The sequence below is a fragment of the Spermophilus citellus genome (genome assembly GCF_964194105.1).
Source record: "Spermophilus citellus genome assembly, chromosome: 8".
In the NCBI taxonomy this organism is placed as follows: Eukaryota; Metazoa; Chordata; class Mammalia; order Rodentia; family Sciuridae; genus Spermophilus; species Spermophilus citellus.
The window spans coordinates 30258360-30271658 of record NC_138189.1 but is presented as its reverse complement, the minus strand read 5'-3'; the positions used below and the strand labels follow the sequence as shown (position 1 = coordinate 30271658).

Here is a 13299-nt window from a genome sequence, read left to right as displayed (position 1 = left end):
ACAGATGCCCACAGGTGCTGAGAATCCAAGATGGGCTGTGTACCCCAACTTTCCCATCCTCACGCCTAAGGGAATCATGGCACTTTAACCTTTCTAGTTGGCTGAGGCAGTCACTGACCTCAGCTATTAACTCCTTCAACAGTGCTTCCTGGGGGACCATGGTGCAAGAGGCACTGGCTGGGAATAGGCCCAGGACACTAGTATTAAGTACCCTAACACTCTCTTTTTACTGTCCTCTGTGTCCCTTGGCTAAGGGAATCTCAACATCTGCCTTGTGCTATCATTTCAAAAATTCTTATACGAATACATATTCTTTGAGAAACTCGGATGCAGGTGAATTAGAAATAAAAGGCCAGTCTCTCTGCTGAGAATAAACTGAGGGCATGTCACAATTCCAGAGACGTCCACCATACATGTTCACTCAGTCAGTTCCCTGTGAACTCACAAAAGGCAGGACAAGTTTAATTTTTAGATTTATAACATATGGAATACATAGATCCAGGGCAAGATCATATAGGAAGTTAAGTATTTTTCTTAAGGTGAATAACTTTTTCCAATTAAAGTTCGACTCCAAAGTCAAGATGTCCTTCCTCAAAGAATGTTACAATTCTGGCAGGAAGCTCACTCCAGTTCCCAGCAGCCCCATGGCTCTCAAGGTTTTTTAATCCAGCCCAGCAAATCCATGGCCTGGCCTAAGGAAATAATAACCTTTAAAGAGGGTCAGAATCCAACTGAGATGCTCCAAGCTGGGTATGTACTACCCCAAATGAGGAAAAATAAAACCACTTTCAGAGGCCTAAAAAATAAACTTCTCTTAAACATCAGCCAAAGTCTAATCAACTGAGGCCACTGGCCCCTGAAAGATTTGTGTGTTATGCTGAATTATAGGAAATTTAAAAATTCCACTTTGATGACAGATGCCTCTGCATTAAAGATAATGAAGGGAACGGAGGAAGAACCTGACAATGTGTGGAAAGTACTTTGTGGGTCAAATCTTTTAGTGGACGGAACAATCCCTCTACGAGATTCGTGTTCATGTGGTTCATATTCACAGGTCGAGGCAGAACGATCTTCATGTAATTTTGGATTCTCAAAGTCCTTGGCTCTAATGATACTTTCTAAGGCTCTGAAATTACAGAACTCTGCTGGGAAATGAACATATAAACACAAGTTCCAACGTTTTAAGCAACAGTTAGATATATTCCCAAAGGAGGATCCAGTGCTCTTCCTCACTCTGAAATGTGGAGGGCAGTACCCGGCGTGTGGACAAGCTGCTCAGTCTGGCCTCCTTCAACAGACCTGTTCATTTAGTAGATACTGCCTACGCCCACTCAATCCTGGGTACCACTGTTGAAACTAGAGACACAGCTTCAACACTATCACAACCTCCCCTCCCATGACGCTCACACACCAAGCAAAGCCAGAAAACAGGTCAACGAGCAAATGAACAAAAAAAGGTAATTTCTGGCAGCGAAGATGTTATGCCAAAGAAATGAGGAGGCTGATGTGACAGTGTGCGGGGGTGCAAGAGGGAGGTCACAGCATACAGCGATCAGGAAGAGCTTCTCCCAGGACATGGCATGTGAGCCGAACCCTGGATGACAGGGTTGGGAAGCAGGTCTCAGAGGCAGAGACCAGCTCTGCTACTTGTTAGCTGTGTGACCTGGCCCAAAGATGTGACTGCTTTGAGCCTCAGTTTTCCTATCAACAAAATGAGCCAATTAATAGTATCTTCCTATAGGTCATCATGGAAGTCTACAGAGCACAAGGAACAATGTCTCGCACAGAAAAAGCTATCAGCAATGTCGACTATTAGAAGATTAACAGGTGTTAGAAAGGCTCCCTAGGTTTACACGAGAGGGACAACACACATTTTTAGCATTTATTTTTATTATTAAAGACATAAGGAATGTTCTATACCTGTAAAATTATCATGTCTGGCCGATATTGCTTCCGTAGTCCCATGTCAAACATCAAAAACTTGAGCATTTTAAACGCCTCTTCCTCACTCATATGAAGAAGCAAAATGCCTGCCACAAAGCTGAGACCTTGGCAGTATCCTACTTCCTGGTCTAGAAGTGAGTAGGCCTTCAAAATGTTGTAAAGTGACAGCTGCCCTGCTCCGAGCTGGGCAGAGAAATACGGATGTGTTGGAAAGGTTCGCCCTGGGAAGAGAATACAGAGAAATTATAATGAAAAAGAACGACTACTGAGCCAGAAATGCAATGTGCTTCAGATTAAAGCAACAATCTTTAGAAGCTGGATCATAACATAAATTATCCTATAACACCACCTCTGCTCTCTGAACAAGGTCAGCTGGTTGTTTCTGGAATAATGTTTGCAATTCAAAAATCAGCAATAAGTAATGTTTTGAACGACCAACAATAAAAAAAAAATCAGCAATAAATCAAGCTTTTTATTTTTTTGGTGGTGATTCAGGTGAAAAAAATCAGAATGATCTTTGGTCCTGCAAATGTCTACATTTCAACAGAAAACAGAAAGAAAACCATTGAACTTCCATTCTCAAGAGGAACATGATAGCCCTGGTTTCTTGAGCCCCCACCCTACTCTCTTGTTACAGGCCCCCCAGTCAACCTTTCCAAGACCACATGGACTCTGCTGGCAAATGCGTCTCATCGCACGCACATTTATGTGCTCCAAACCACAGGCATGTCCCCCAACAGGCTGCCGGGCAGAGGGTGTTTCCTTTCACCCAAGAGTTGCCTTCCAGAAGAGAGTTAAAAAAAATAACAGAAACCTCTCAAAAATCCTGATTATCTTCACCAAAAGCTGACATTCAAATAAAATGGTGGGGGGCTTTTTCTGTTTTTTGTCCCCTCCCTCTGGAATGTGACGCACAGGAGGCAGGTTTCCAGGGAGCATAAAAGCTCCTGGCTAAGATAGGATATTTGCAGGCGCACTTGAACACAGGTCAGGTCAATAGAGGTGCATCTGGCCACACGTTATTTATAGTTATTTGGTCTCAGCAGAGGAGGGAGCTAAATTTATGTGTTTTCTTCAGCTTCTTGAGAAAGCAGTTAATCCATCCAGATGGGCTGGTCTGAAGGTGACTGAAGAGTATGACAACGTCACGTCTTTCCTGTTCTGTAGTCACTTCTTTCCGGCTCTACCTCTCCCCAACAATTCTTTCCTAGATACTCCTTGTCTATGTTACTCTGCTGCTAGAAAGTAATGAAATTCTCCCCAGTGCTCACAGAACAAATGTTCTACTCTACTAGTCTGGAACCCTGCCCACCCACCTCCCACCTCTGGCACGTACAGCTCTGAATAGACTATTTAGTTCTCTGAACCTTGGCCTCCGCTTCTTTAACATAAGCAGAACAGCAAGACACATATCTGGCAGATATATACCACACACATTCTCAAGAACCCACTTCCAAGCAAGACAGAGAAAAAAAGAGGTATGTATACTACAGTTCTGAAGTACTAATGCAAAATAATTTACATTCAAGGTAGAAGAGGGACCCTATATTACTTTATTAACTATAATGTTCCACATGAGCCTGGAAATTTTTACTAATGTACTTCCAGAGGCAAAGGAAAGTTTCAGCTCAATAACTGATTTTCACAAAATTTGAAATTCAATTGTGCAGAAAAGAGAGCTGTCGTGTGCCATCTGTGGGCTGTGTGCAGACCGTTGCTCATAGTAGCCTAGTGAGGGGATCAGTGGCAGTGGGAACTTCCCTTAGCACCCACCACAGCCACTGACCACCTGATGCCAGTGAACTTACCGCTCAAACTCTGCTAAAGATCCCACATGCACCTGAGACAGGTGTGACCTGAGAAGATGCCAATCAACCTGCTGACTACTAGACATCTTGAAGCAAGACTCAGCCTCTGAAACCTTATCCCTGCCTTTGATGTACCCTGTTAAATAAAACACCAGAGCCATCTTCTCTTTGTCTAGTTCCAGAGCTCATGTGGACAAGATCTATCAGGGTCTTTGTGTTTGTAAATATATTTCTGAATATTTGTGTTTTGTTATTTACTGATTATTTGAGACTTTTAAGTTTTTAGGTGGCTTACATTCTCCTGGGCAGGAAGAACCACCCCCCAATGAGATACTGGCAATCGACCCTGTTAGAAAGCTACTATAAATTCCAGGTAATAATAATAAACATTATCACCTCCAAGATTCACTGAATACCTGTGAACCCTAGCCTTTCCCATCTTCAGTTACTACTCAAACCAGTCAAGTCATCCATGTTGCAGAGTCTTAGAAAGTGTAATTGATTTTCTTTATGCCAGAAACTTATCAAGCTAGAAAAAGTTTCCCAGTGTGTTCCATGAGATTCTAAATGCGATTTTCAGTCACAGAGTGCTGTACTCAGCACAGTAAGATGGGTGCTCAGGTCCACACCAGGTAGGGGAAGAGCCCTGAGCCTTGGCCTTCAGCCCCTGACTGACGGGAGAATGACTTGTCCATCTGACTCTGTGGTGCAGTCCATGTTCTACAGTGTATTCTATTCCTATCTTACCTTCTTAGAGGTCAACAGTTCACAACTGTGGTCAGTCTGAAGGCCCTTGGTGGGGGTTGAGGGTCTCCCTTTCAGGGGTCACCCTTCTGTTTTCTAATTACAGATCTGAGGAGTCAGTAGGGTTTTTTTGTTGTTGTTTTTTGTTTTTGGTGGACTTGAAATAACATAACCACAACACAGAGAATAAAGCAAATATGATAATCCAGCTGATTCTATTTAAATCAGATATGCAAGACACTTAACTGTAAAACATTAGTCTTCTTACCTTTTTTGAAAAGCCATTTCCATAATACATTTATGAGTTTATTATAGTTATTTTAAAATAAATATACAAGTATTTTTAAACTTTATCAGTTTTAATTTCTAATGTAGTAAATATGGACAGGAATTGTTCATATAAACAAAAACTCTTTGGGCTATTCAATAATTTTAAATAAAAGGGATTCTGGTGACAGAATTTTTGAAACACCACAACTTTTCACATTCCTGACATAGACCAGATATGGAGGGCGAGGCAGGCCACTAGGCAGAGAATGGACCATTCGGATTAAAAATGTTCCCAAGAAAATCCATATTCATATAATCCAGCACTGGTGCTGCAGACTGCTAGCACCCCAAACTAGCAGGCATTGAGCTGGCACTAGGGAGAAAAAACACAGTTCCTAAAGACCATACATGTGATGCTCATCTGCAGTGGGTTCTGGGGCCTGGAGCCTTGCACAGCGCACACTGAAGACATGGTCAACCCCTTGCACTTCACTGCTCACTCAGCACTCACCATGAGCAAAATATTGTTTGCTTTAAGTTCAAAGTTTGTGGAAGGAGGTTTTAGAAGTCTCACTCTCACCCCAAACCCAGAAGCACACTGGCTCTGGAAGACTTCAGCTTAGGGAAAAGAAGCTCACTTCTGCAAACTAGAAGGAAACTGGATAAAAACTGTGAAGAGCTTCCTACAAGTACATTGAAATAAGAGACCTGCCTCTTTAAACTGTCTTCTACAGTTTACCACAAAGTAGAGAACTGCAGATCTTTACAATTTCTGGCTAAAGCAGTCTACCTTCATGTGCAAAATGAGAATGAGATTCAGTGGGGAGCAAACATGAGCACAAAGAAAATCCCCTAATTATATTAAAGCCAATGTAATGATTTTTGTGACCTAGAACTTAACTTTCATGGAATGCTCTGCCATCTAAGTGTTCCCAAGGAATTGCACTCTAAGGGATGCTTTTCCACATTCCCCTCCCCCTCCCCACTCCAGGGGAAGGGTGAAGAACCTTCCTTAGCAGTTTCCAGAGGAATTGCATCTGATTACCTGGGGCTGGTTGAACATGTGCCTTCCAGGCTGCCCCTCAGAAATATGTTTATAAGCTCCTCAAGGGATCCTGCAGGTGGCCCTTGCCCAGTGCAGTGAGGAGCACTGTCCAGTCTGAGTGTCCTGCCTCATTCTACAGAGCCCGCCTGACCTCACTTTGGGTGAGGCCCCTGCTTACTCTGTCAACTACACTGTAACTATTAGTAGAGGCCTGAGGCCTCTCCACAGAACCCTGGGGCCACCTGCAAAGCTATTCAGTCTGGCTGAGGCTATGAATAGTTGATTACTAATGACTTTCTCTTGCTCCTCTCCTCAGGGGCCTGGAGATCCCTGAATCTTTGCGGTAGTTCTGGAAACCAGCAAGCCCACCCAGACCTCCAACTCTTGGGCTGTTTCCTTATTTGCAGAAGATAGAGAAACCCACAATCAAATGATCTGCAGGATTCTTTCCTGGATGAGGATCTGTGGTCCTAACATCCTCTTAAATTATTGCATTTGGCTCTGAGCAGAATCTAAAAAGAGGAACTGAACGAGAAAAAAATACCCTTTATATCATTCCTTAGACTTTTAAATAATTTCATCATCAGTTGCCTAATGACTGCTTTCTCTCTGGAATGTGTGCTTCCTAAAGGCAAGAACACACCAGGTGCTCAAGAACTATCTGGAATCCCCATCAATGGCATGGTGGGGAGATTAAACAATGAGAGGTTTAACAAGTCTCACTCCCACCCCAAACCCAGAAGCACACTGGATTATTTCTAGAACAATCTGACAGCACAGTGACTGCTGGTGCTGGGCCCTATGTACATCTGTGCCCAACTCCACCACCCCTGACTTCATATTTCATACATTTGATTTAAGTGGGTTATGAACTCCCATTTTTACCCCGTATACAGATTGCAGAATCACATCGGTTACACATCCACAGTTTTACATATTGCCATACTAGTGACTGTTGTATTCTGCTATCTTTCCTATCCTCTACTATCCCCCCTCCTCTCCACTCCCATCTTCTCTCTCTACCCCATCTACTGTAATTCATTTCTCTCCCTTGTTTTTTTATTCCCCTTTCCCCTCACATCCTCTTATATGTAATTTTGTATAACGATGAGGGTCTCCTTCCATTTCCATGCGATTTCCCTTTTCTCTCCCTTTCCCTCCCACCTCTCGTCCCTGTTTAATGTTAATCTTTGAGAATTCTCATGCTTTTCCTCCCTGCTCTTAGTTGTTCTCCTTATATCAAAGAAGATATTTGGCATTTGTTTTTTAGGGATTGGCTAGCTTCACTTAGCATAATCTGCTCTAATGCCATCCATTTCCCTGCAAATTCCATGATTTTGTCATTTTTTTAGTGCTGAGTAATACTCCATTGTGTATAAATGCCACATTTTTTTAATCCATTCATCTATTGAAGGGCATCTAAGTTGGTTCCACAGTCTAGCTATTGTGAATTGTGCTGCTATGAACATCGATGTAGCAGTATCCCTATAGTACGCTCTTTTAAGGTCTTTAGGGAATAGTCCAAGAAGGGCAATAGCTGGGTCAAATGGTGGTTCCATTCCCAGCTATCCCAGGAATCTCCATACTGCTTTCCAAATTGGCCGCACCAATTTGCAGTCCCACCAGCAATGTACAAGTGTACCCTTTTCCCCACATCCTCGCCAGCACTTGTTGTTGTTTGACTTCATAATGGCTGCTAATCTTACTGGAATGAGATGGTATCTTAGGGTGGTTTTGATTTGCATTTCTCTGACTGCTAGAGAAGGTGAGCATTTTTTCATGTACTTATTGATTGTATATTCTCCTCTGAGAAGTGTCTGTTCAGGTCCTTGGCCCATTTGTTGATTGGGTTATTTGTTATCTTATTGTCTAATTTTTTGAGTTCTTTGTATATTCTGGATATTAGGGCTCTATCTGAAGTGTGAGGAGTAAAGATTTGTTCCCAGGATGTAGGCTCCCTATTTACCTCTCTTATTGTTTCTCTTGCTGAGAAAAAACTTTTTTAGTTTGAGTAAGTCCCATTTGTTGATTCTTGTTTTTAACTCTTGTGCTATGGGTATCGTATTATGGAATTTGGAGCCCGACCCAACAATATGTAGATCGGAGCCAACTTTTTCTTCTATCAGACGCAGAGTCTCTGATTTGACATGTAGCTCCTTGATCCATTTTGAGTTAACTTTTGTGCATGGCGAGAGAAAGGGATTGATTCATTTTGTTGCATATGGATTTCCAGTTTTCCCAGCACCATTTGTTGAAGATGCTATCCTTCTTCCATTGCATGCTTTTAGCCCCTTTATCAAATATAAGATAGTTGTAGTTTTGTGGATTGGTTTCTGTGTCCTCTATTCTGTACCATTGGTCCACCCGCCTGTTTTGGTACCAGTACCATGCTGTTTTTATCACTATTGCTCTTTAGTATAGTTTGAAATCTGGTATCGCTATGCTGCCTGATTCACACTTCCTGCTTAGAATTGCTTTTGCTATTCTGGGTCTTTTATTTTTCCATATGAATTTCATGATTGCTTTATCTATTTCTACAAGATATGCCATTGGGATTTTGATTGGCATTGCATTGAACCTATAGAGAACTTTTGGTGGTGGTAGCGTCTTGACACCATGGAAATCTGCAAATACTTAACAGGAGGGCTTCTTTTGGCAGGGTGGCGGGAAGAACTGGTTGTTAGCACATGCACAACTGAGGGGAGCGGGAAGAGTACAGACCTCTAACAGGAAATGAAATCACACCCCATTTCACTTACCTTTTATAACCCGCCTTTAGTAATACCACTCTGAGGTTACAGGGCACATTTGAATGACAAAGTATGATTTCATGATGTAACCTCAATGATATCAGAAATAACAGCATATGCTGGAATAGTGCAGGCAGCTGCTGGTGCAGGAATTTATTAGACTGAGACTGTGACTGTTCAGCTGACCTCCACAGAGCAGAGGCCTGGACCGGACAGACAGGTAAGTACTTACTAAGACCGCTGCAGATAAATTTTAGGCCCTTCTCTGGCTTTTAGCATGGAAGTTTTTAGTTTCTTATACCAGACTCCAACCCAAATATGAAAGAAAAGGCAGTACTCCCACTGCACCTGTCAGCAAGGACCAGCAATAGATGTGGCACAGTACTGCCGCACTAGCCAGGCAAGGGGAAGGGAGACTGGGAGGTCACCATAAACACCCTCAACTGACATCCTCATTGTTGGAAGTCCACTATTCTTTCACTTCTATGGATTCTAAAAAGGAAAGGAAAAATTCTTCCTCAACACTTGGACCAGTTCCTTTTCTTCCAGACAACAGGCAGGTTTTAAACCTCTGGTTAAAATACATAAGTGGGGGGAGGACTGGGGATATAGTTCAGTTGGTAGAGTGTTTGCCTCACATGCACAACGCCCTGGGTTCAATCCCCAGCAAAACACACACACACACACACACACACACACACACACACACACACACTCAAGTGGAAGTTAAAGCACGCGACAGGTCCTAGGCTGCAGTCTTGACCCAAGTGTCACTCTGGCAGCGTGGGCAGCCTGAGTTCATCTGACTGGTGCAGGGTATCTAGAAGCCCATTCAAAATGCCACTTATGGGCACAGAGATTCATCAGACCCTCACAGGCCCTACCCAGTGCACCACTTTACTAACCTATAACACACATTAATTAAACATTAATTAAGAAGTGATGTGGGAGATGAGTTCCCACCCTGCTCTCTGCCTTAGCAGGGATTCTATGTCTCTGGACTGTCAAGGGTTCTTCCACGTAAATCCCTCCTCTCACAGGAGAGGCCAGACAGCATCACCAGGTGGAAGTAGCTACCTGCTGAAGGCATTCCAGGAAGGGAGCAGAAAAAGTGAGCCTGAGAAGAGGCTCCAGGGAGTTTCTCAGTGTCACCTGCAGCCCCCAATGTGGGTATGATGGGAGTAGAAGCCCCAGCTAAGAATGCTTGGTGGTCCATGTCATCCACCCCAAACAGAGAGTCAGAGACTAGAGAGGAGAAAGGTCAGGGTCATCCGAGTCCTGGACAATGGGTGTAGCTGGAACCAGGCATAAAGAGTGGGAAATTTCCTGAGTGACCTGCCAAGTGTCACCTGCCAAGCCACTAGAGCAGTCACTTCCTCCTGGGTTCACATGTAGGGACGGAGGGGACCGAGAAGAAGCAACAGGTATCCCAGAAGGGGAAGGACATAGAAGCCACTGAGCAGCCTGTGGCTTGGGCATAGCACTCAATCCTCAGGGCCTCATTCATCTTCTCTAAAATGGAACTAACATGCCCAGTTCCATACAGTGCTGCATAAAGAAGAAACCTGACCAAGCATGAGGAAACACTTCACAAACTATGAAACACCACCTAACTATAAGGTCTATTATTCTTACTCTTTGGAGATGTAAATCTTAACAAAATTCTCTTTAAACTAAAAGCCAATTTCAGAAAGTAAAGCAAGAAGCAGGGGAAGAAAAAAAATCATTAAAAACCAAAGGGGGAGATAGAAGATGGCGGCGAAGGGAGTGCATCAGCCCAGTGCACCGCGTCACTGTGCGGGAGAAAGACGAGGTGAAACAGCTGAAGGCTATCTTGTTGGGAATTTCCAGTGAAATTGAGGTGCTCCAGAATCTAGTGGATGGATTTCCATCGCGCGAGGTTCGGCTGCGGGGGCTGGGACGCGGGTGATTTCTCTGCACGGAGGGTCGCATTGCCTGATCGGCGGATTGCCCCATAGCTGGAGTCTGCGGCCCGCACTGGGAAGCGGCGAGGTGCCGGAGCGGGGGTGCAGCGATGCGGATTCTGGGGGCTCCTGCCAGTGGTGCAATGGCCGTGCTTAGTGCTGAGTTCCGGCTTTGAGACAGAGGAGAGAAGCGGTCCAGTTCGGTCCTCGACACCGGTCGGACCACGGAGGAGGACAGCAGCCGCCATCTTGGAGAGCTGATGTAATCATCCCTGTTTTCTACTGATCTCAGCTCATTCAGCTACGGAACAGGTGATTTCAGGCTGGTATTTGCCTGCGTCTCGCAGACAGATCGCTCAGGCTCGGGGCTGGAGAACCAGTGGAGAATACTCCTAGGGGCTCGCTCCTGGCAAGGCGTGCGCCGGGCTCTGAGCGGCCGGATTCTGGTTCCCGGGGCTGCTTTGGCCCAGGGCTGGGGAACCTGCGGAGACTGCGTGTTGAGGCCAGCTCCAAGTGGAGCGTGCGCTGAGCTCGGGGCAGCTGGGTTCTGACTTCCAGAACAGTTTTGGCCCGGGGATGGGGAGCCCGTGGGGACTGCGTCTTTGAGCCTGCTCCCAGCGGAGCGTGCACCGAGCTCGGAGAGCTTGGAGCGGCCAGGCTCTGGCTCCCGGAGCTGCTTTGGCCTGGGGCAGGGGAACCCACGGGGGTTGCTCCTTGGAGCCTGCTCCTAGCGGAGCGTGAGCCGGGATCAGAGAGGCCGGGTTCTGGCTCCCGAAGCTGCTTTGGCCAAGGGTAGGGGAACCTGCGGTGACTGCTTCTCGGTCCGGGTCCTGCTGGGTGCTGTGGGGGCCAGGGGGGCAGAGTGGAGCTGCCGCCTGCGCCCAGAGCAGGCCAAGTGACCCGCCGGCGTGGTATCACGACACCCCAACTGCAGCTGGGGCCGGAGAGAGTAGCGGCCCACGCCTAGAACAGGACCAGCGACCAGATGGCGTAGTAGCCAAGTCACCCCATTTGGAGTAGGGGCTGTGCAGAGCCGCCGTCTGAGCCTGCAAGGTAGGCAGACCTGTGACCCACTGGCAGGACAGGCCCGGTAGCCTGCCAGCGTGGTGGACACGTAGCACCGAGGTAGTCATGTCACACTGGTTGGAGTGGGGGTGGAGCAGAGCCTCCGCCCGTGTCCTGAAAAGGCCCAGCGACCCGTTGGAGAGGCAGTCAGGTACCCCCATTGGGAGTGGGGGCTGAGCTGAACTGCCGCCCGAGCCCGCAAGGTAGGCAGACCTGCGACCCACCGGCGGAACAGGCCTAGAGGCCTGCCAGCTTGGTAGACATGTCACACCAATTGGAGTAGGGGCCGAGCAGAGCCGCCGCCCACATCCGGATCAGGACCAATGACCCAAGGGCGTGGTAGTTACGTCACCACAATTGGAGTGCGGGCAGAGCAGAGCTGCCACCCGCGCCCGCAGGGTGGACAGACCTGCGACTGACCAGAGTGGTAGACAGATCACCCTAATTAGAGGAGGAGCACAGCCACTACCCGCCCTGCAAGGGAGATTTTCCAACTATACAAGAGCAATATAAATAAATAGGGGGAAAATTTCAAAAACACAACAGCTTCACCAAGCAGAAAGAAACGCGAGCAGTATGAAAAGACAAGGAAAGAAAGGACCACAAGCAATGCAGGTCAACTCAACTTTAGAAGAGGTAATAGCTGCAACATATGGAATGTCAGATAAAAAGTTCAGGATATACATGCTTCAGATGATCTGGAGTCTCAAGGAAGACATGAGACAGCAAAATCAGACAATGAAAGATCACTTTGACAAGGAACTACATAAACAAATCCAAGAAGTAAAAGATCAATTACACAGGGAGATAGAAATCCTAGAAATAGAAATCCTAGAAATCCTAGAAATAGAAAATAGAAATAGAAATAGAAATCCTAGAAATGCAGGAAGCAATAAACCAACTTAAAAACTCAATTGAGAATACTACCAGCAGAGTAGATCACTTAGAAGATAGAACATCAGACAATGAAGACAAAGTATTTCAACTTGAAAAGAACATAGACAGCTCAGCAAGACTGCTAAGAAACCATGAGCAGAACATCCAAGAAATATGGGATAACATTAAAAGACCAAACTTCAGAGTCATTGGGATACAGGAAGGCACACAGCTCCAAACCAAAGGAATAAACAATCTATTCAATGAAATAATACGAGAAAACTTCCCAGACTTGAAAAATGAGACAGAATCCCAAATCCTAGAAGCCTACAGGACGCCAAATGTGCAAAATCATAAGAGATCCACACCTAGACACATTATAATGAAGATGCCCAACATACAGAACAAGGAGAGAATTTTAAAAGCTACAAGAGAAAGGAAGCAGATTACATTTAGGGGCAAACCAATCAGGATAACAGCTGATCTCTCAACACAGACTCTGAAAGCTAGAAGATCCTGGAATAACATATTTCAAACACTGAAAGAAAATGGGTTCCAACCAAGAATCGTGTATCCGGCGAAATTAAGCTTCAGGATGGAAGATGAAATTAAAACCTTCCACGATAAACAAAAGTTAAAAGAATTCGCAGCTAGAAAACCATCTCTTCAAAAAATCCTTGGCAAAACATTACAAGAAGAGGAAATGGAAAATAACAATGAAAAACAACAGTGGGAGGTAGGACAGTAAAGGGGGAAAGTAATCAAAGAGGAAAACAAATCAGGTTTAGTAACATTAATAAACAAATATGGCTGGAAGAACAAACCATATCTCAATAATAACCCTAAATGTTAATGGCTTAAACTCACCAATT

At 45.1% G+C, this 13299-nt stretch overlaps 1 protein-coding gene across 11 annotated transcripts in view; it reads right to left on the bottom strand.

Annotated features, from left to right (window-relative positions):
- Window positions 1-13299, bottom strand: part of TBC1D1 (TBC1 domain family member 1) — a 294222-nt gene that overhangs the window by 69854 nt on the left and 211069 nt on the right. For all 11 annotated transcript variants that reach the window (XM_081303877.1, XM_081303872.1, XM_081303874.1 and 8 more), the window contains one exon: window positions 1921-2165. In XM_081303877.1, the coding sequence (XP_081160003.1) occupies window positions 1921-2165 (245 nt within the window). The remainder of the gene's footprint in view (window positions 1-1920; window positions 2166-13299) is intronic.